The 22,325-nt window shown below is 45.0% G+C and overlaps 1 protein-coding gene across 1 annotated transcript in view; it reads left to right on the top strand.

Annotated features, from left to right (window-relative positions):
- Positions 1–19,035: 19,035 nt before the first annotated feature.
- LOC138296717 (cytochrome P450 2K4-like) overlaps positions 19,036–22,325 on the top strand; it is a 304,271-nt gene continuing 300,981 nt past the window's right edge. The window contains exon 1 of the mRNA XM_069236118.1: positions 19,036–19,310. Coding sequence (XP_069092219.1) covers positions 19,125–19,310 — 186 coding nt within the window. The 5' untranslated portion in view covers positions 19,036–19,124. The remainder of the gene's footprint in view (positions 19,311–22,325) is intronic.

The following is a 22,325-nucleotide window of genomic DNA, read 5'->3' as shown; positions in this document are numbered from 1 at the left end:
TGTGTAACCTGTGCATGTCTCATTTTCTGTTTCAGGTAACAATTCTAACTGATCCTTGAACAATATACAATTCAATGCGCAAAACCTTGCGACTTGATCTGCATATCCGTTTTCCATTGACACAAAGGTGGTCATTCTGACCCTGGCGGTCTTTGACCGCCAGGGCGGAGGACCGCGGGAGCACCGCCGACAGGCCGGCGGTGCTCCAATGGGGATTCCGACCGCGGCGGTAAAGCCGCGGTCGGACCGGCACCACTGGCGGGGTCCCGCCAGTGTACCGCGGCCCCATTGAATCCTCCGCGGCGGCGCAGCTTGCTGCACCGCCGCGGGGATTCCGACCCCCCCTACCGCCATCCAGATCCCGGCGGTCGGACCGCCGAGATCCGGATGGCGGTAGGGGGGGTCGCGGGGCCCCTGGGGGCCCCTGCAGTGCCCATGCCACTGGCATGGGCATTGCAGGGGCCCCCGTAAGAGGGCCCCTACATGTATTTCACTGTCTGCTGCGCAGACAGTGAAATACGCGACGGGTGCAACTGCACCCGTCGCACAGCTTCCACTCCGCCGGCTCGATTCCGAGCCGGCTTCATCGTGGAAGCCTCTTTCCCGCTGGGCTGGCTGGCGGTCTGAAGGCGACCGCCCGCCAGCCCAGCGGGAAAGTCAGAATTACCGCCGCGGTCTTTCGACCGCGGAACGGTAACCTGACGGCGGGACTTTGGCGGGCGGCCTCCGCCGCCCGCCAAGGTCAGAATGAGGGCCAAAGTCTTGTGACTTCACATGAGCGCTGCATTTCACTACGGCAATTTCAAGAGGTAACTGAATTGCGTGCAACAACTCCTTAATTCTCTCATCGTTTTTAACTGTAGAACCAGAGGAGGTCAAGAAACCCCTCTGTGACCATAACTGGCAAAAATCATGGACAATACCAAATCCGTACCTGCTGTCAGTATAGATAGTTACCTTCATTTTGTCAGCGGCATGGCATGCCCTAGTAAGAGCAACCAATTCAGCCACTTGAGCAGAATATACTCTTTCAAGCCAAGATGCTTCTAGGATACTAGTGATTGTACACACAGCGTATCTGGCTCTCAGTACTCCTACTGAGTCTCTCAGGCATGAGCCATCAACAAAGATAATGTAGTAATTTTCTTCCAATTGGGTATCTTAAATATCAGGTCTCGGTTTGGTGCACAGTTCTGTTACCTCAAGACAATCATGTTCTACATCATCAGCATCCTCAACTTCAGTATTTTCATTCTGAAGCAAAGTTGCCGGGTTCAACACAGTACATCTTTTCAGTGACACATTTGGTGACCCCAATATAATCATTTAATATTTCGTCAATCTGGCATTTGTCATGTGCTGGGTTTTGGTCCGGGTCAGTAAAATCTCGACTGAGTGTGGGACCATAACTATTAAAGGGTGTCCCATCAGTATGCCTTCACACTTGGTAAGGCTTTGACCAACTGCTGCAACTGCACGCAGACAACCTGGTAAGGCAGCTGCGACTGGGTCCAAGGTAACTAAAAAATATGCTACTGGTCGGTTTGCACCTCCATGGACCTGTGTCAGGACAGACAAGGAACAAGCATCACGTTCATGACAAAACAGGACAAAAGGCTTCGTGCAATCAGGCATCCCTGAAGCTGGAGCCCTGCACATACACTCCCTTAGCTCAATGAACGCCTTCATCTCTTTATCGGACATAGTTATGGTATCTGGGCCATCCTTAACCTCCTTAACTGTCAGTCTCACCAATGGCTTTGAGATGACTGAGAAATTAGGGATCCACTGGCGACAGTAGCCCACCATTCCCAGAAACATCCTAACATCTCTCTGGGGGTCATTCTGACCCTGGCGGTCTTGGACTGCCAGGGTTGCAAATGACGGAAGCACCGCCAACAGGCTGGCGGTGCTTCCAAAGCCATTCTGACCGCGGCGGTCCAAGACCGCCAGGGTCACGACGGTTTCCCGCCGTTTTTGCCCCGGCTGGGAGAATCCTCCAGGGCAGCGCTGCAAGCAGCGCTGCCCTGGGGATTCTGATCCCCGTACCGCCAGCCTGTTTCTGGCGGTTTTCACTGCCAGGAAGAGGCTGGCAGTAAGGGGTGTCCTGGGGCCCCTGGGGGCCCCTGCACTGCCCATGCCACTGGCATGGGCAGTGCAGGGGCCCCCTAACAGGGCCCCATGAAGCTTTTCACTGTCTGCCTAGCAGACAGTGAAAAGCGCGACGGGTGCAACTGCACCCGTCGCACCGCCGCAACACCGCCGGCTCCATTCGGAGCCGGCTCCTGTGTTGCGGCCCTCATTCCCGCTGGGCCGGCAGGCGCTAACATGGTTAGCGCCCGCTGGCCCAGCGGGAATGTTGGAATGGGGGCAGCGCTATTTTGGCCGCCAGACTTGGAATGACCCCCTCTGTGTCTTTGGGGGACTAATTCGTAATATTGCGGTCACTCTTTCCTTGGATATTTTCCTCGACCCCCTCTCAATTAGATGACCTAAATATTTCACCTCTTTCTGACAGTATTGCAGCTTCTTTGGGGACAACTTATGCCCATTCTTTCCCAAATGGTTCAGTAAGGCAATAGTATCGTACTTGCAGTCATCTCTCGTTTTGGATGCAATTAGCAAATCATCAATGTACTGCACTAGTGCTGATTGGAAAGGCAATTCCAATGACTCCAAATCCTTCTTCAGGATTTGATTGAAGATGGAAGGTGACTCAGAAAACCCTTGAGGGATTCGACACCAACTGTAAACCTTGTCCAAGAATTTAAAACTGAAAAGAAATTGGATGTCCTCATGAAGAGGCACAGAAAAGAATGCTTGGGACAAATCAACTACCGTAAACCACTCTGTATCGCATGGGACCTGAAACATAATCACAGCTGGATTTGGCACCACTGGGTAACCCTGCACCACTATTTCATTGAACTTTCTTAAGTCTTGAACAATTCGAACTTTCCCACAAGGCTTCCTCAGTCAAATTATAGGTGAATTACATGGGCTGCTCATCACTTCCTTCAGGACCCCTTGCTTCACAAAGTTTGCAATTATCTGCGTTACTTGTATAAGGACATCCTGAGCCATGTTGTACTGCGGTACCTGGGGGAACACAGCATTTGGTTTCATATTGACCTAGACTGGTTCTACTCCTTTTATTAGTCCCACTTCCTTTCTGGTCAAGTACCACACTTTCTCCGTGACTGTCCCCTGCAGGTCTGCGGGCAAATCAGTCACTGTGAACATTGGGAAGAAGCTTATCAGGGGGTACTCCTCATCTGTTGTCTCCGTCTCAGGCTCTGAGATCTGACCATCATCCCCTTCATTGTCACTATTTGTCTGTACCTATATCCCTTCACTGAAGCAGGTGATAGAACACCTCGTATTGCACAGTAAGTCTCTTCCCAGTAGGGACACAGGACTTGAGTCGCAAACCACAAATCTGTGCAATCCCTGGAAGGTACCAATCTCAACCTGAACTGGATCCGTAATCGGGTTAGTCAGGAGTTGGTTTGCCACTCCTACTACCTTAATTGTACGTCCCGAAAGAGGCAGTTTCGGAACTTATGCACTTCTGACTGTAGAGCGTGTAGCTCCTATGTCAACCAGGAATGAGACCTTGTGACCCATCACTTTCCCTTGCACATAGGGCCCTCTCTGACGTTGCCAGCCTACACTCCTCACTATCTGAACTGTCATCCGAACATTCATTGTTTATTCCATTCTCACCCCGCAAAGGGAACTGTTGTACTGCACTGTTTTGACTCATTCCTTGACCTGTGACCTGTTGAGGAAGCATCACCTATTGCTGTCCCATTGGTGCTAAGGGCAAATGCATTTGCTGTCTAGTTACCATGGCAATCTGCAATTGCTGCATCTGCACTGGTTGCACACATGGCATCTGCACTTGTTGCGTGGGTTGAAGATCCTGCATCCGAACCATGTTATTCTGAAAGTTCGGATTTGGACCCCTCATTCTTGGTCCTTTAACATTTTGGAACGTACCAACATCATTGCTTTGTTGAACAACACCCTCCTGCACCATCATCGGGCACTCCAGCTTCCAGTGTCTGACGCCCCCGCAAGCATGACATGGTAACACCTTCTTCATCCCCTGTACATCATTTTGAACTGCAACGGTATTTAAATCTGGACCATGGTTCACAAAACCTCCTCGACCTCTGCCTCTCGCTTACGCCTGAAACATCCTGTTTCCTTGCGGCTGTTGCACCATCTGCTGTACTCCATTTCCCTGCATCCCTGCTTATGCTGCCTTGATTTGCATGACCATCACTTTCTCCTTCAATTTTCTCTGCTTCAACTCAATTTCGTCACTACAGTATTTCGCATACTACAACACCTCATCAATCGGCTTTGCTTCCCAACAAATCAAATGATTCTTGATCATCTGGCTAATCTCTGGTCTCAATCCCTCAACAAACCTGAACACAAGGTGATTCATGTCCTTTGCCTCTATGACCTCTATACCGCTGTAATGCTTGAGCGCTTTCAACAACCTCTCATAATAGGCACGTATCGACTCTTTGGCTTCCTGTGCTGTTCGATCAATCTTTTTCCAATCAATATTTTGCGGTGACACCTTCTGCTTCAAAACTCAATCACCCTATACTCATTACGTCAGGAGACGGTGCTCCAGTAGCCCTGTCCCTTGCCGGTTCCGCTGTCGGCCAATCAACACTTCTTTTGCATTCAATCCACAAATCAGCTGGAACTATGATCTCAAACAGGGTATTCAGGCCTTCCCAAAGACACTTCACAAGCTTCACAAACCTGTCTGTCTGCTGGTACCACTCTATTGGCTTCTCCCTCAACCTGGGAAAGCCATTCGTAAATGACAGAATGTCACCTCTGGACCATTGTACATGGACAAGAACCCCTCCAGCTGTCTCTCTCATGGGGTACGCCTTCATTGTACCAGTGTCTGGTGCTGGTTTCGCCTGCTGCTGCTCCGAGCAATCACTCTTTCTTTTATCTCTTTTCTTTGCCTATCTGCCTTCCCACTTTTCTAACACTCCCCAAACTTGGGCGCTCTGCAGTATCTCTTTAAGGTGTGTCTTCATCGCAGTAGACCTCATGTGATCAAAATCCTTCAGCTCAAAGTCTAACCTGTAGGTCCTCTTCAGATGCTTAGTATTGTCTAAGTCTATGCCATACTTGTCTGCTAAGTTTGCCAACCTTTGATGCACTTTGCTCACTTCTTTAGTTATTTTCGGGCACAGATATCTCAACTCTGCCTCAGTGTACGACTCTAGTCTGTTCACTCCCATGCTTCCTTCAACTAGCTCAGCTGCTTCCATGCCCAACCTCACAAAATTCAGGTACTCTTCCCTTTCTGACCTCTCTGCTGTTGCAGGAGTAGTCTGTGGTGTATTCAGCTTGTCTAACCATTCATTTAGCTGTTGTGCAGTTAAACCTTGCAACAAGATATTTCCAGCCTGCATTACTGTCGTTTGCAGCACATTTGCACTTGCAATCTGCAGAGTCAGCAGTCCCAAACCTGAGTGTCTCATGGCATCTGGAGGAACCCCTATCGGACTGAAGTCTAACAGGGAGCTCTATCTCTCTACCATCTGTTCCAATGGAGTCATCCCTTGAGAGCTCCCTACGAACCCTCCTCTTGTCATGTCCTGGGTCATTACTCCCTGATCAAATACGCTAGGCTTGTCCTGTGCGTACAATGGAACTGGTGGACCAACTGTAATGGGTAAGGATATGGCGGCTGGTGCCGGCTTATTTCCCACAACCTGTGGAACACTGGCTCCCATATTCTGATTCATTATTTGTGCCATAGCTAACTGCGGTCCTGTGACCGAAGTGTAACTCGGAACCATCTGTTGCTGCGGCTGAGGCAGTAAAAGTGGAGTTGGCTCAATCTGCACTAACTTTGATCTCATATATGCTTGATCAGGCGGCACCATCAAGCTCGTAGTCTTCTCTAATATTGGGACATCAGGGTAGAGCCTCTGAACTGGTGGTGGCTGCAACTACGTCTGCATCTCTGGAGCAGTAGACACACTGACACTATTCTGTATTGGAGCTGGTGTCGCAACTGTATTTACCTGTGCTGTATTTGTGGTCCCCTGGTTCTGTGTCGAATTTACAGGACCTGCACTAGTACTTAGTCTATTGTCATCCATGGCATATGGTGGTGGTTGATCATGTAACAACTGATTAAGGAACTCATCATCATCTGAGTCATCTGCCTCTGCCCAGGACCTTTTAGTCTCCTTTTCTTTGCTAGAACCTTTCTCCGTCTTACAAGTGGCTTTTCTTCCTTGAGTTTCGGCTTCTTGAGTTATTGCCGGAAACATCATGACTCCATCTATTATCTCCCTTCTCCACATCCTGTGCTCACTATCCCACCTAGCCTCACCTATTGTCTTTTCTGCCTTCCTCATTCTCCTCTCAAATTTCTGTTGCCGTTGTCGTATGGCCATCAGTTCCCAAATTGCTAATGCCTCAAACTGTGCTGGTCTCGGAGGCGGCTTTTGCTCGTTTAACGCCTTCCGCAAATTTTCTAAGATCATTATATTAAATGACCCGTTCTCTGGAAACGCTAAACTCCCATCCTTTTCTGTTAATTTGCACCATTGCTTTAGCCAAAGACATGGCGCGACTCCCTTCTCCTCCATCACGGAATAAGCCGGAGTATCCTCTGGCGGTGTAGGCTCCCCCACACTCGCGGTCATGTACACATCTCCCCTCAAAGCACTCCTTGAAGCCTTGAAGAACTTCATTTTTGCGTCTTTTATTTTGTTTACAATTGAATCAGGAAGTGACTTTGATTCCCAGAACACCCTTCGCCTACCTTCTCAACCAATTGCCTCTCACGGACAGCTGCCAATCTACGCGTGACCCTTCTCATTAACTGACCTATCCCAGCGCGGCTCCAATGACATCACACTCACACACACTACGGCTGACAAAGTCTTGCGGCTTGTCTTCCTCACTCGATTCACACAAACCAATGCAATATATTGCGAGCACCAAAAACTCAAATTTGCCGGTTCACTACAGGAAGGGTAACACAATTGCTTCAGAACTTTACAGAAATTTCACTTTAAGCCTCGGCTGCTACTCTCTCCTTCTCAGACCCCGCACTCGCAAACAAAATTTGACCCGCAAATTCTACTCTCGACTTGTCAATGGGTTGTCCCAGTGCACTTTAGAACTCCCCAAATCTCCATCGAAGTTTTCATTCACTCACATTGACTCAAACTCGACTCGTCAACCACGCCCGATTGACCTATTAAACTGTGTAAATTACAACATAAACCAAGTGTCTTGTACACTTATCAATATACTCCAGAGTCTTAGACCACGCAGGGTCCATTTTTTTTAGCACAAAGCGCCACACTCACATGAAGTTCGCCGACTTCCCTACTCTCATACTGCGGAGTACGCACACTCCTACTAAAACATCACCTGGCCTCAAATTCTCGCAAACCTCGCAATTCACCTGCAATATGAATAAGCTGTGCAAGCGCAAACCCTACGTCACTCTCTCTATCACTAGAACGCCGAGAACATACCCAACTCACTTCGGCAAGCCCCGAGGTTCAGGGAAAGTCATTTGGGACTTAGGGGAACATCATCCTTCCAATTCACATTATCGTATCGTATCGTAAAACAATGGTCCCTCGTCTTAGGGCCCCAAAGGGCCAAAACCGTCCTCTGCTACCAGAACTGCTAACGCTTCCTGACCTAGCTAATTTACTTAGCTAGGGAATTGTTTTAAGCCAATGAACCTTTTGACCCTGATTGGGGACTCCTTAAGACGAGATAGATGGTTGGTATTACAATCAATAGATCAATCACTCCATCAATATTCACAATAACTAATTGATTCGACTTATCAATACCCTCCAATAAGAGTGTAACACCATGACCTTTCAACCAATAAGTAATCACACAAATCTAGTAAAGGTTAAGTTATTTTATTCCCTATTAATTACAATTCTAAGGTCATATTAATTAGTCTCAATACCAATAAGCACCTCAAAAGCATTATAATATGGCAACTTGAATAAGACTTTATCAAAGCAAAAATCAGGAACATCAGAACAAAGCACAACTTCAACATGAATCAACTTTAGCAGAGTATCATTAGTACAATAATCAACAAAGCAAAGATTCAGTCATTTGTCTATTTGCACCCAATATTAGTGAATTCCTTAACTAACCTCTAAGTATCATCTGCATGTTGGGCTTCATGTAAAACAATTTAGCAACATAAATTTAGGAAAAACATCTAACTATGGCCTCTGTCAAAAGGGCAGTTGGTACCTAGAAAGAAAAGGCAAAAAGACAATTACAATTGCATTATCATATAGTTACCCTCCGTAATGGGTCAGCATGCAGAGTCAGACTTCGCCCTTAGGACATCAGTCGATTCGCCATCGGCCAGGATACAACAGCAAAGTCTCAGCAAAATAGGGTAAGAAAGAATGCTTCCCTCATAAGGAGGAGAAACAATTGTCAGGCAGAGGATGGGTTGAAAACTCAGAACGGCAAATGCCAAAGTAACAGCATGAATGGTTCAGTAAAAGGCGCGTAATGGCTGATTTCTCCTTGTGTCATTCCGTTATATCAAACTTGTCGAGCAAGTCTCTAATTTCCAATTGGTCAATATTTGGTGCATCGTTATCTCTATCCATTAATCCGTTGATCACCTTACTAGAATTTTCACCTAAGACAAGTTCTCATGCAGTTTATTGGCTCCTGTGATTTACGTCTTCAACGGGTAGAATGTCAGGTAAGAAAAGTTACACTCGTCGCTCCAGTCAGTGGTTCCATTGTCTTTACCAGTTTAGGCGACCTTGTACCTGTTGCGAATTACACTGTTTCATTCGGCAAGAATGTCTCCTTGAGCAAGTCGGGTCTCATGAGAAAGAATTTACTACGGATACTCACACATCTCTAGCTTCTGGAAAAGTACAGTTTCATGTTCTTCAGGAAGACAGCACATTGCACGTTAGAAAAACACATTTAATATGAGACCTGGCAGCTAGGCCCAGACCCTTGCTAACTAAGGCCTAGTGCTTAATTTAGCAAAACCTTAACATATAACTCTTAATGCTAATACAAAATCATACATTAGTACATTATTAATTCATTATTAGTCAATTTCATTAGTCATCATATGCATTGCTGGCCACTCCCATTGGGCACATTTCAAACGCGTACATTAATTTTCTTCTATCACATTTTCTATGCAGCTTCATTATACATTATTTTGCGAGCATTTCATGTTAATATTGATTATAAAAGTCACACTCCAACACCATTTAAATACATATCTTCTTCAAGACATAGTTGAAGCCTTTTTAACAGACCTCTAAAATTGCATTGGCCCTGGTGTGGCTGGGGCATGACACAGCAGAGACACGGAAGCAACCCTCAAGCAGCGTGAGAATACTTCTACAGAATGTAGTCTCGGTGTAAGACCAACTGTAGTTGGCCTCTCTGTGTTCGCTCCGAGTAGAAAACCAGATTTGTGCTGTACCGACGCAGAAGGGGTCTGTAGGTTTCTGTTTTTCACCCCACAGCGTATACATTAAGGCAAAAAAATCCTTGACTGTTGCATGACCTGCTGACTACAGAACTCAGAAACATGAAGAGGCAATTACTCCCTAGTGCTTTGAGGTCTGCTGCCTGCAGCCCATGCGTTAATGTTGAGATGTTTATAGTTAATGTACGGCTAAATGTAGGACACACAAAATTTACGGACATCTTCTGTAACAGAGCAGCCCAGATACAACATGACAATACCGGAGGCTCTATGCATGTTTAAAGTATAATTAACAGACATGTCGCAAACCTCCAATTTGCATTGAAATGCATGTAATCTTTGATCACCATACTATGAAGTTACTTGGAAGGACCCAGTGGTGGCTGGTTTACTTTGAAAGTGATAAGGTTCGAATGCACTCCTCAAAGCATCATCTTCATTAGCAGGGTTTGGGGTGGCTACTCCACTGAGAAAATGTGAAAGAAATGTAGTGAAATTGTTTAGTTTGCAGCACAATTGTCATTTAAATTTGCCTCATAGATGTCACTCTGATAAGACACTCATGAAATAGTACAAAATGTCCTGCTCTAGTTGTGGGGTAGGCAACAGCTGGCGTAACTGAAGGAATGCTTCGTGCTGTGATGTGTAGCTCGTATCCTGCAATCAAAAGAATACGTTTTTGCATTGCTTATGGTGGCAAAATAAACCAAAACGGCGTGAAAGAGCATGTTCCCTTTCATAAGGGCTCCCATACATTTACTTGTCCTGCTGCCTTTAAGAGGACTGAGATCAACACCCCCATTCAAAAGACCATAGGGGAAAAATTCTGAGAATGTGAAAAATCCTCCCCTGCTGACTGGGAATCTCCCTGCCAGGTGTCTACACCCATCAACCACAACAATCACGTGGTCTGTGATGCTCTAGGACATTTGAAACACCTGCGCTGATTCGAATCAGTGTAACAGAAGCCTCGACATCTGGAACGCCTATTTGACATGCTATTCCTTGCTCTCTTTGTCAAGTTAACCTATTTGACAAATTATCCATTATCCTCACAATGGCCTTTTTGGACGTAGTTTTGATAAATGTTTGACTCCCTTGGCTGCACTTTTGTAGGTGTACACATGCACAACACAAGCACCTGTACTGTTTTATATTCACCCTAGAAGAAAGAAAGGCTTAGTATGCCAGTAGAAGATATAAAACTGTGACCTTCAGGTCGCCCTCAGTTTACTACTTTATATACATTAATCACCAATCTACCTTTTTTTGTTGTTGCTATATCTGATGACCAAGTGAATTGGGACTAAAATAGTTAGCAGATTAGGACTGAGGGCGCCTGCTTCAGTAGTCTGTTTATTTGGCAACTTTCTCTTTAACCCCTTTGCTGCCAGGCCTTTTCCCCTCCTGTGCCGAGCCTTTTTTTGGCTATTTGGGGCAGTTCACACTTAGGCCCTCATAACTTTTTCTCCAAATAAGCTACCCATGCCAAATTTGCTTCCTTTTGTTCCAACATCCTAGGGATTCTAGAGGTACCCAGACGTTGTGGGTTCCCCTGAAAGAGACCAAGAACTTTCCCAAAATACAGCAAAAAATTCGTTTTTAAAAAAAAAATGGGAAAAAAGGGCTGCAGATGAAGGCTTGTGGTTTTTCCCCTGAAAATGGCATCAACAAGGGGTTTGCTATGGTAAACTCATCATCTTCCCTGCTTTCAGGAACTGGCAGACTTGAATTAGAAAACCCAATTTCTCAACATAATATTGACATTTTACTGGGACATACCCCATTTTCACTATTGTTTGTGCTTTCAGCCTCCTTCCAGTTAGTGACAGAAATCGGTGAGAAACCAATGCTGTATCCCAAACAGCTAAACATTTCTGAAAAGTATACAAAAGTCTGAGTTCAGCAAGGGGTCATTTGTGTAGATCCTACAAGTGTTACCTTCGGAAAACAACAGCTGAAATAAAATAATATTGAAATTGAGGTGAAAAAAACAGCCATTGATCTCCACGTCTTACTCTGTAACTTTTTCCTACGATGTCAGATGTTTTAAAGCAATATACTGTTACGTCTGCTGGACTCTTCTGGCTGTGGGGATATATAGGGCTTGTAGGTTCATCAAGAACCCTAGGTACCCAGAGCCAATAAATGAGCTGCACCTTGCAATGGGTTTTCATTCTATACCGGGTATATAGCAATTAATTTACTGAAATATAAAAAGTGAAAAATAGGTATCAAGAAAACCTTTGTATTTCCAAAATGGCCACAAGATAAGGTGTTGAGAAGCAGTGGTTATTTGCACATCCCTGAATTCCAGGGTGCCCATGCTAGCATGTGAATTACAGGGCATTTCTCAAATACACGTCTTTTTTACACACTGTCTTACATTTGGAAGGAAAAAATGTAGAGAAAGACAAGGGGCAATGACACTTTTGTTATTCTGTGTTCCCCCAAGTATCCCAATAAAAATGGTACCTCACTTGCGTGGGTAGGCCTAATTCTCACAACAGGAAACGCAAAATGGACACATCACATTTTTACATTGAAATCTGGCATGTTCTTTGCACAGTGCCTAGCTGTAGATTATGGCCTCTAGCTCAGCCGGCACCTACGGGAAACGTAGCAAACCTGCACAGTTTTCAAAACTAGACACCTAGGGGAAGCCAAGATAGGGTGACTTGTGGGGCTCTGACCAGGTTCTGTTACCCAGAATCCTTTGCAAACCTCAAAATTTAGCCGAAAAAAAAACTTTTTCCTCTCATTTCGGTCACTGAAGGTTCTGGAATCTGACAGGAGCCACAAATATCCTTCCACCCAGCGTTCTCCCAAGTCTCCCAATAAAAACGGTATCTCACTTGTGGAGGTAGGCCTAGCACCCGCGACAGGAAATGCCCTGAAACACAACGTGGACACATCACATTTTCACAAAGAAAACTGGGCTGTTTTTTGCAGTGACTAGCTGTGGATTTTGGCCTCTAGCTCAGCCGGCACCTAGGGAAACCTAGAAGACATGTGCAGTTTTGAAAACTAGACACCAAGGGGAATCCAAGATGGGGTGACTTGTGGGGCTCTGACCAGGTTCTGTTATCCAGAATCCTTTGCAAACCTCAAAATTTAGCCCATAAAACAATTTTTCCTCCCAATTTGGTGACAGAAAGTTATGGAACCTGAGAGGAGCCACAATTTCCTTCCACCCAGTATTCCCCCAAGTCTCCCGATAAAAATGGTACCTCGCTTTTATGGGTAGGCCTACTGCCCGCAAAAGGAAATGCCCAAAACACTATCTGGACACATCACAATTATCAAATACAAAACTACCTGTTTTTGCTAGGGGGGGGCACCTGTGTTTTTAGTCCTGGGCTCAGCATCCATCTAGGGAAACCTACCAAACCCAGACATTTCTGAAAAATAGACACTTGAGAGAGTCCAGGGAGGTGTGACTTGCGTGGATCCCCCAATGTTTTCTTACCCAGAATCCTCATCAAACCTCAAATTTAGCTAACAAAATCACACTTTTCCCACAATTCTGTGTGGGATCACCTCATTTGTGTAGGTGGGACAAGTGCTTGGAACAGGGAAGAGCCAAAAACATGTAGAAATTAAGGAGGAACCAAACCAAAGTAAGAAGCACCCTGCAACACCAGCGACACTCTAAATTTGCTCACCTCAAATGTCTGTTTATCTAGCAAAGTTTTCAAGCATAGGATCAGCACAATGCTATCCACTCCGAGCTAGATAGTGACAAAGCCTTTAAGCATAGGTTTGACACAGTGTCAACCTTGCCGAGCTGTAAAATTACAAAAGCCATTTACCACTCCAGGCACAGTATTGCAGCTTTGGACCGGTAAAATACCGTCCAAACCAACCTGGAATGAGTAAAAGCAACCCCTGACACGTGTTTCGCTCTCATTACAGCTCATCAAAGAGGTTTAGCTTTGTCCAGGCACAAGGGAGCACCCGGTAGAAGTCAAAACAAATCCCTTTCAGGGTTAAAGTGACGCATAAATTATGCAAAAAAGAATAGAAAATTCTGGGTAGTTCCCAAGTTTAGGTGGAGAGCAGCTCTAGTAACGAGCACTTTGCAACACCAACGACACTCTAGATTTGCTCACCTCAAATGTCTGTTTATCTAGTAAAGTTTTTAAGCATAGGATCAGCACAGTGCTATCCACGCCGAGTTAGATAGTGACAAAGGGCCAGATGTATCATCACGGCCCTTTGCGATTCGGAAATAGCGATTTTTAAGAAATTGCTATTTCCGACTCGCAAAGTGCCATGTATCACATTTGCAAATCGGTAAGAGCGATTTCTTAAAAATCGCAAATGCTATTACCAAATCGCAAATTGCGATACCGGCCCCATTCGCAGCTATGGGCCTGTTGACCCATATCTGCGAACTTTTGGCATTTCCAAACCAGAAATCGCAATTTTGGAAATGCAAAACCCCAGGGTGCTGGAGGCCTAAGGCCCCTTCTGCTGCACCCCAAAAACATTTTTGGGGACATGCAAGGTGCACACATGCCAAAAGGGCATGTGTGCTTTACATGTACAATTAAAAAATGCATTTGAAATGCATTTTTAAATTTTGCACCAGGTTACCACCTGGTTTGTTTTAATGGTATTTTGCATGTGCAAAATGCCATTCTGCGAAAAATCGCAATTTGTGATTTTTTGCAGCATCTCCTTGCGATTTGGATTTTGCAACTTGCAAAACCAGGTTGCAGCGCAAGAAATCGCAATTTTTGCAATTTCTTATTTGTGGTCTGCGAATGCCTTTCATGCATCGCAGACCACTTTTTTGCACTCGCAAGCGGCCCAATTTTGCGATTCACACCGTTTGCGAGTGCAAAAAAAATTCATACATCTGGCCCAAAGTCTTTTGCCATTTGTACAGCAAAGTCTTTAAGCAGAGGTTTGACACAGTGTAAAAGCAACCCCTGACATGTGTTTCGCCCTCATTAGAGCTCATCAGAGAGGTTTAGCTTTGTCCAGACAACAAGGGAGCACCCAGAGTGGTAAATGGCTTTTATCATTTTACAGCTCGGCAAGGTTGACACTGTGTCAAACCTATGCTTAAATTGTATTTGAGTCTTGCATTAGTAGATATGATCTTTGGCACTGATAGGCAATGTGATCATTGTTCATCTGTTAGTGTTATACGAAGGGTAGAGTCCCAGTAAGTTCTGAGGGCATGAAGGAGTTGTTCTCTGTCTATGCATAAAGCAATGTAGATGTTAGTAACAGTTTGGTGTGTGCTTCCTAGAGCATCTGTAACAATGAAGATGTTGCGGATTCTCTGTGTGTTTTATCCCAATACTGCTTCAAATAGCGTGTGAGTGTGGCGTATGCCAGGAAGGGGCCCGGTGATATGCCGTAATCATCAACCAGGCTATCAAAAGAGGTCCCCCCACTCGGTGATGCCACTCTCTCCCTGGGGACTGCAACTGGACGAGTGTGCATGTTTGAACAAACCGATAGTACCCATAAGGATAGCCCCGGTGTGTATGGGTGACAGGAGTGTTTCGGACATATGTAAGCATATCAGCACTTCTTGGCAACTCTCATTAAAATATTAATGTCCTCCCCGGCAATTCTGGGCCAGATCCCAGCATCCAACTCAACACCTGTTTGGGGGAGAGATCCATGAATCCATCCCCTAGTTCGTTCTGGTTGTGTGAGGCTAGCCAGTGCATAGGCCATAGAAGTTGGGCGACAGTGTAGTAATGCTCATAATTTGGTATGCCTAACCCCACCCCCTACAGTGATCTAATCCTCTACTTCTAAGGCCAACACGGTATCTCTCCCCTCCACTGAGAAATACTTACACAAGCCTGCCCCTAATCTCTCTCAGGACCATGTGCAACCTCAGTGCCACATCATAACCCCTGAACCACTGCTCTTTGTCATCCCCCACAACAAAATCCTTCACCATATTCTTGAGTATATGCACCTTCCCCTCAGACCGGACTGTAGAACTGCTTCCATCATCTGTGCTGGACATGCTCTTTAGATTCAGCTTCTTCATCTCAGCTCTTCATCTAAAAGCATTTTCTTCTCCCCTATGGCGATTTTCTCTTTCTCCACAGCGATTTTCTCTTTCTCTGCCTCTCTTTTGATCCTGGCAAATTCCAACTGAAGCTCCATCTCATGCTTCAGCTTGATCTTCTCTGGCTCCATCTGGAGCCGCCTAGCCACCCATCTGTCCTCCAGCTACCCTAGAGTAAGACCTCTTGAGGAAACAGTGCTGCTTGCCCTGGAAGGTATCTCCCTCCCAGGCAGATCCTGATCCAAATTACGCTGCAGGTTTCATTTCTCTCCCTCCACAATAGCATTCTCCTCCCCTGTATGCTCATCTGCCTCCTTTGCTTCCAGCCAGGCCCTCAGCACCTTTTGCAGCTCCTCCTTTTTAGTGAGACCGTTAACAGGACTTTTGAGCTCTTTGCAGAATTTTTTGAGCTAAGGCACCGAATAGGTCTCCAGCCTCTCCTGTTCAAACACCAACTCTGCAGCTCCAACTCATAGCTCACCAGAATGAGACATGATTGTGAATCAAACTCAAAAACTGCAAAAAGAGAAAAACATCTAACCAGTATGTTGGGGTGTAATCGTCTGTGATATGGAGGTAGTATAGACCAATCACTGTATGTAAAATACAAATACAAATCCTATCTTCACCGGTGATCACCAGTGTTAGAATTTGGGTCTCTGGTTGGTAGTGGTTTGCACTATGTCCAAGTAGGGACCCACACTCTAGTCGGGGTACGGGAGGCACACAGCTAAGATAACCTATGCTTACCCCCTTGGTAGCTTGGCACGAGCAGTCAGGCTTATCTCAGAGGCAATCTGTAAAGTATTTGTACACACACACACACACACACAGAGTAATACAGTATAAACACCACAGAATTACTCCACACTAGTTTAGGAAAACAGCCAATATTTATCTGAGTACAACAAGACCAAAACAACAAAAATCCAACATACACAAGCAAAGATAAAAAATTCAAAGATTAATTCTTAGTATAGAGCTCAGAAACACAATAGCTCCAACTGGGGCTAACACGACATCTTGACGGAGTCGTTCTCAACAGTCCAACACCACCTGTGAAGGAGTGCAGCTGGTCACGGAGTCGCAAGGACCCCAAGTACAGTACCTTGGAAATTGAGGAAACAAAGCATTGCACAGAGTCAAGGAGGTGAGGTGTTGCTGGAGTCGGTGCGGAGTTGGCTCCTTACTGCTACCAGGGAGGTGAGGTGTTGGTTCTTTATTGCTAGGCACGGGAGGTGAGGCGTCAGTTCCTTACAGTTTTGGGGGTTGTGAGGGGGGCACTGTTCTATTTGTTTCTGTGGGTGAAAGACAAGACATGGTGAGGACTCGGGAGGGTGGGGTCTCATGGAGGGGCTGAGCATAATTAACAGCAAACACACCACCGGTATTTAATTCTGTACTAATCAGTCATTAACCAGACACTGGCACTGCACTGTGATCACGCAGGAGAGCCAGATTCAGAGAGAGCAGGGCAATTGAATTCAAGTGCGACTGTACGAGGCCACCACGGTCATGTGTGGCATTGTCTTCAGTGAGCCGTTTATCTCTCTTTCCACCACTCCCTTTTGTGCAATGCCATTACTAGCAAGGTGCATAAAGGGGGGAAAGAGAGAGAGAGGCTGAGCAGCAAAGGCAGAATGGCCAGTCACTACACAGCTTCACAATAAGGCAATACAGTGATTGGTCATCATGCTCCCATTGCTCTGTGGACAGGAGCCTCCCACCACACCTGGCTTCACTGCACTGCGTCTTTGAGACAATCCAGATGCTACTCCCTTGCTGTCAACACAGCATGACAGCAGTGCCAGGGTTAGCTTCGGCAGGCTAACTCATGGCTCATTAGGAGACGGGGGCTGTGGCTTTTCTTTCCCTCAACTCACCAATTGTGCAGCTGAGACTCCTCAAGGGATGCCTCTAGTGCGCATGTCAGGCTGGCCAGAAAAAAGCACCAGTTCAACCTGACATGCACACTTTGAGGTTTACTGGTTGTGGCTGAGCATGATGTCTGCTGTAAATCAATGTACTTTAAGCACAACGCCCCTCCCCCGGCCAACACACTTTCAGCCTCGAAAGGAACCTGCCTGTGGCTGATCAGCTGAGCTGAGTCGCTTACTGTAGCAGGCTGAATTAAACTTGTAAATCAAGTATTCACATGTAATTAGGGAGCCAAAAATATCAGGGGGGCCCTAATGCCCTACGAAAGAAACCACCCCTGAATACTAGTCATATTGCATGGAGTAGTGGGTTATCCCAATGTATCCATTGGCTTGCTTCACTGTAAGTGACAGCATTCTGCTTTCTAACAAGGAACATGTCTGCCCACTAAGTAGTTCCTTCAGTGCTAGTGACTACTAGGGCAATGTGAGCTTTTGAGACCAAAAAAAAAAAACTTGCTTTTAGCCATTTTTAGCCATTTAAAAAAAACTTTTGATATTGGCAAAGCACCTCAGTTGTCTCAGCAAAATAGTTTACAAAAGACCATGATAAAAGAAACACTGACAAAATAATCTCGCTATTAGCCACTTTTAGGATCGAGTCTGCGTAGCATACGCTTACGTATCGCTTGGAAGACGCTGTAGTAGTTAGAAACGGGTTTGGAGCCCTGCCCATGTCAGTGGTTCATGGGCCTGCCTTTTAAAATCTGCTTGCTTTCATTAATGGAAGGCATGCATACGTCATGCCTTTTCCGGTGGTTAGCACTCCTCGAGCGCAGCGACCAAGTACTGAAAACATACGAGGCTCGCTGTTTTCGATCTGGTTTGTGGACTACTTTTTCTCTTTTTTCTCAGCGCAATCTTGTTGTTTCGCCGCGCGATCGTGCTCTTTTTTTTCCATTTAATGAGGCAAGAAAAGTCCGGTTGGGAGTTTACAACTGCTAGTAGCTCTAACTCGGAGAAATGCGAGACCCGTTGCATTGCAAATGCTTATTTAGAATGTTGTTATTTTTTTACATTGGCAAAGCCCTTAGCTGTCCCAGCAAAATAGTTTTACAAAACACCATGACAAAATAAACACTGACAAAATCAACAATGAATCAATGACAGCCAACACTAGAGCTATCGGCCTTGTCAATGTTTGAGAAACAAAATCACTAACCATGCTAGGACATGTAGTTTGAATTTCACAATTCAGACTCCTAGTTGGAAATCCAAGAGTGCCTGAACGTTAGGCTCGTGATATGAAGAAATTTGGCTGCAACGGAAAAAGAAAATTTTACACCATATCCTGCGTTGTCTCAAATAACAAAGTGTTCATAATCTGTTTAGTAATTTGCTGGTAAAGGGCCACTTCGCAGCTAAAAAGCACTCAAAGGGGAAAACCTAATTTCCCTGTCAAAAGAAAAGAAAGGGTTACAAAGTGCACGTTGAGTGTCACTTAAAAGGTTAATAGTTATACAGGCGTCATAGGCGTGTTAACCTGAAACCTGACCCAACGTTACTCCAAGCCAAGTTTCCCGAATACTTCACTTCCCTAAGAGCCCGTGAAGCGACTGCATCTTTCAGCCTTTCTGCTGCTTCTTCCACCCCTGGGATCTTTCCGGGCATCATGGATTTCGCAGACTCTACCGCCATCGGCCTGGCATGTGTTTTAACCCTTATATGCATTTTAAGTTATAAAATGAGTTGGAAGGGCAGCAAATACAGAACGTTTCCTCCAGGACCGAGACCACTGCCGCTGATTGGAAATCTGCATATCATGAACATGAAGAAGCCCTACTTGACGTTGTTAGAGGTACAGACTGTCTCACGCTTGCGGTATTATTGTTTTAAACTCTGTTTGGAAGAAAACCCATTTCATTTGTGCAGCAGATCATAGCTTCGAATAAAAAAGTGGCTGCATGTAGAATAAAACAGGCTTTAAAAAGTGCTTTACTTCTCTTATTTCGAACTGAGTGCAACTTCAGGTAAAATTAAGTGTATGTCACAGTTATGGTATGTGTAATTTATATAGCGCAGATGCACTGAAGTTTCATGGCACTGCAGACGACAACACAGCAATAGTTACTAAGAAATAAAACTAACAGATTTATTAATCACTACAGTTTATAAAGACAAGTGTTCAATTTCTGGTGAAAAATGTGATAGAATGAAGAAAGCAGACATCAAAAGGAAGTTTATTTCTCCCTCTCCCGAGGGTACAGAAAAGGCTCAGAAGCTGAAGGAGACAGTTGTGGCTTTGGGGATGTTTAGCTAATACGTCCAACCAATCACAAAGAGAGTTGCAGACAGTGCATCTGAAAGTTAGAAGTCAGCAGGATGGGAACACTATGGGCATAGTTACAAGCCCGAACCACCTCCTTGGGCCGCCCTAGCATAATTTGTTTTATGCTAAGGCGGCACAAGGCGGCCTTTACCCCGTGCCAGATATACAAACTTTGTAACCCCTTGCACCACATTATGTCTGCGCCAGGCATAATGTAGCAAGAGGGGGTGTTCCCCCATTAAGAGGGCCAGAAAAATGGTGCAAATTTTCTGCACCATTTTTCCCGTCATTTTTAACTCCTTCCCAAGGCAGGTGTCAAAGTGTCGCTCCCATTGTTTCCAATGCCCCCCCCACACACTGCTGGACTAGCTTCATAATTTTTGGTGCTAGTTGACCAATGCGCCACTATAGCGTCAAGATTGTTGACATTGTTGTGCTAACGTGCGCCATAGTGCGTCGTATTGTACATACAGTGTTACCATAGTGATGTTAAGGGGTGCAGGAGGGGGCGCAAGGAATGTGGCGCATCATAGCTGATGAACCACTTTCTTGTAAATCTACCCCTATTAACGATATGATGGACAATATCAGTGACTTAATTAGAATTCTCTTTTCAATGGAGAGCCAGTTTACATGGGACAGATTGCGAAAATATAATCACATCAATGGGCGGCAGGGCTGTGTACTAACCGAAGTCTTCTGTGAAGCTTTTCCAGAACTTCTAAGAAGCTAGGGTTGTCATAATCGTGTCTACAGTTAAATAATGCAACCATAAGTGCAGTGCTTAGTTTGTGAAAGAAAGAGTGATAGTGCCTGAAACTCTGCTCCAAATCCGGCGTCCGATGCACTTAAAAGTCAGCACTCTGTATACCAAGGCGGTAGTGTTTAATCCACTACCAGACACTTTATGGCCCTTTATCTTGCACATTCCTACATTCTCCCTCAATGAAGGTTTTAGTGTCTTTCTCTTCTTCCATTTTACCAATCTGTGTATTTTCTCGCTCTCTCACTATGTAAATATCTGAAACTGAAAAATAAGTGTTGGTCCCCAAAAATAAGTGCTGGTGGCCTGGACCAGCTCAAATTAAGAACTGACAATGTGGATATAAACGACTGAAATAATTTGAGGTAAGATTTTATTCTGAAGTTCAGTCTGCCAAAAGCCGGTATTCACAACTTTAAAGAGGTGCAGCTCAAGTAAAAGGTCAGGTTCAATGTAGATGCCTAAATTGTGAGACGCTTTAAAGGACAGTTGTGGGGCCCCACGTTCCCAGAGCAGCTGCCAGGGTTCCAATTGTTTTTTTCATTCCTGGTAAAGAAGAGCTTGTTTTTTGATAGGTTAACTTTTAACGTGTTCGTTTTTATACTACATCTTACAGCTGGTAGTATGTTGGTCAGAGGATTATGGTCAGAATTAATGTTGGGACTGAAAAGTCCTCTGCAAGGTCATTGACGTTCACACCTGTCCTCAGTGTCTAACTGTACTGATGTTTGGATCCCCAGTGCTGATTTTTGTTGTCATAGCCAAACACAGAAAAATGTGTGTGCACCATGAAATAGGCCTTTTTCATGGATTGCTTTCTTGTTGTACTGAGAGGGGTGCCCAAAGCGCTATCCTCATAGTAGTGAGAGACTGTTGCCTTCACCAGGAGTTCTCAGTCAAGGAGTCCTAGCAGCTGGTGGAGCGCTCCAAACCTCGATCTCTTGACAGTGGATTTGTTCTTTCTATGGTGATTCACACACAGCCTAGATTGGATCTTCTGTAGCAGCAATTTTGCTAATGGTAGAAATTTGTTTTTTTTTGTTTATTAAATAAGTAATCAGAAATTTCTCACTACTAGTAGTAATTCTGCTGCCATGCAACATTGACGCAGATGGTGTTTTGTCCCCCTCAGCCTCATTGTTAAAATGGTTGCAGTGAGCTTCATGCTTATTGGGTGCTTCCATTAACCAACCCTTGTCCTGATGACATCGACAATTTATTGGTGAACTGTTTTTAATTTGATTTGGAACTTAACACTCTGACATAGAGTTTTATTGAACAACTTATGTATCTGTATCATTCACCAGTTATGTACATTTGTATAGCACTTTAAATTCACCTATTTCAATTTCACTGAGCTGCTGTAATATTTCGGGGCACCACATTACTTTGAAATGTATTTACTAGTGAGTTTCAAGCGTAACCTGTTTTTTAAAAATATGAGTGAATAAAACAGTTTTGACCAATTCATTGATGGTTGTTTATAGTTACTGTGGAAGTTGAGATTTATACCTTCCCCGTAGGGACCACTGCGTTTTGATACTAATCACCAGGAGTTAAGCAGCACAAGGGCAGTGGTGGCAGCATACAGTGTAGTGATCAGTAACAGTGAACCTTTTTAAATTGTGGCCTACAGACTCACTCTGTTAAGATTCTGCTGCTATTTGCTTAGCTCACCCTTGACCTACATTGGTTTGGTGTGTAGTGCTGTACTGGACACAACTGGTGTATATTTCCTGCCTGTCTGTATGCCTGAAAAGGGTACTATGTAGGGAAAATAT

This window comes from Pleurodeles waltl, chromosome 5 (assembly GCF_031143425.1).
Source record: "Pleurodeles waltl isolate 20211129_DDA chromosome 5, aPleWal1.hap1.20221129, whole genome shotgun sequence".
Classification (NCBI taxonomy): Eukaryota; Metazoa; Chordata; class Amphibia; order Caudata; family Salamandridae; genus Pleurodeles; species Pleurodeles waltl.
Note: the sequence above shows the minus strand (reverse complement) of the source record. Positions and strands in the feature narration are given on the sequence as shown.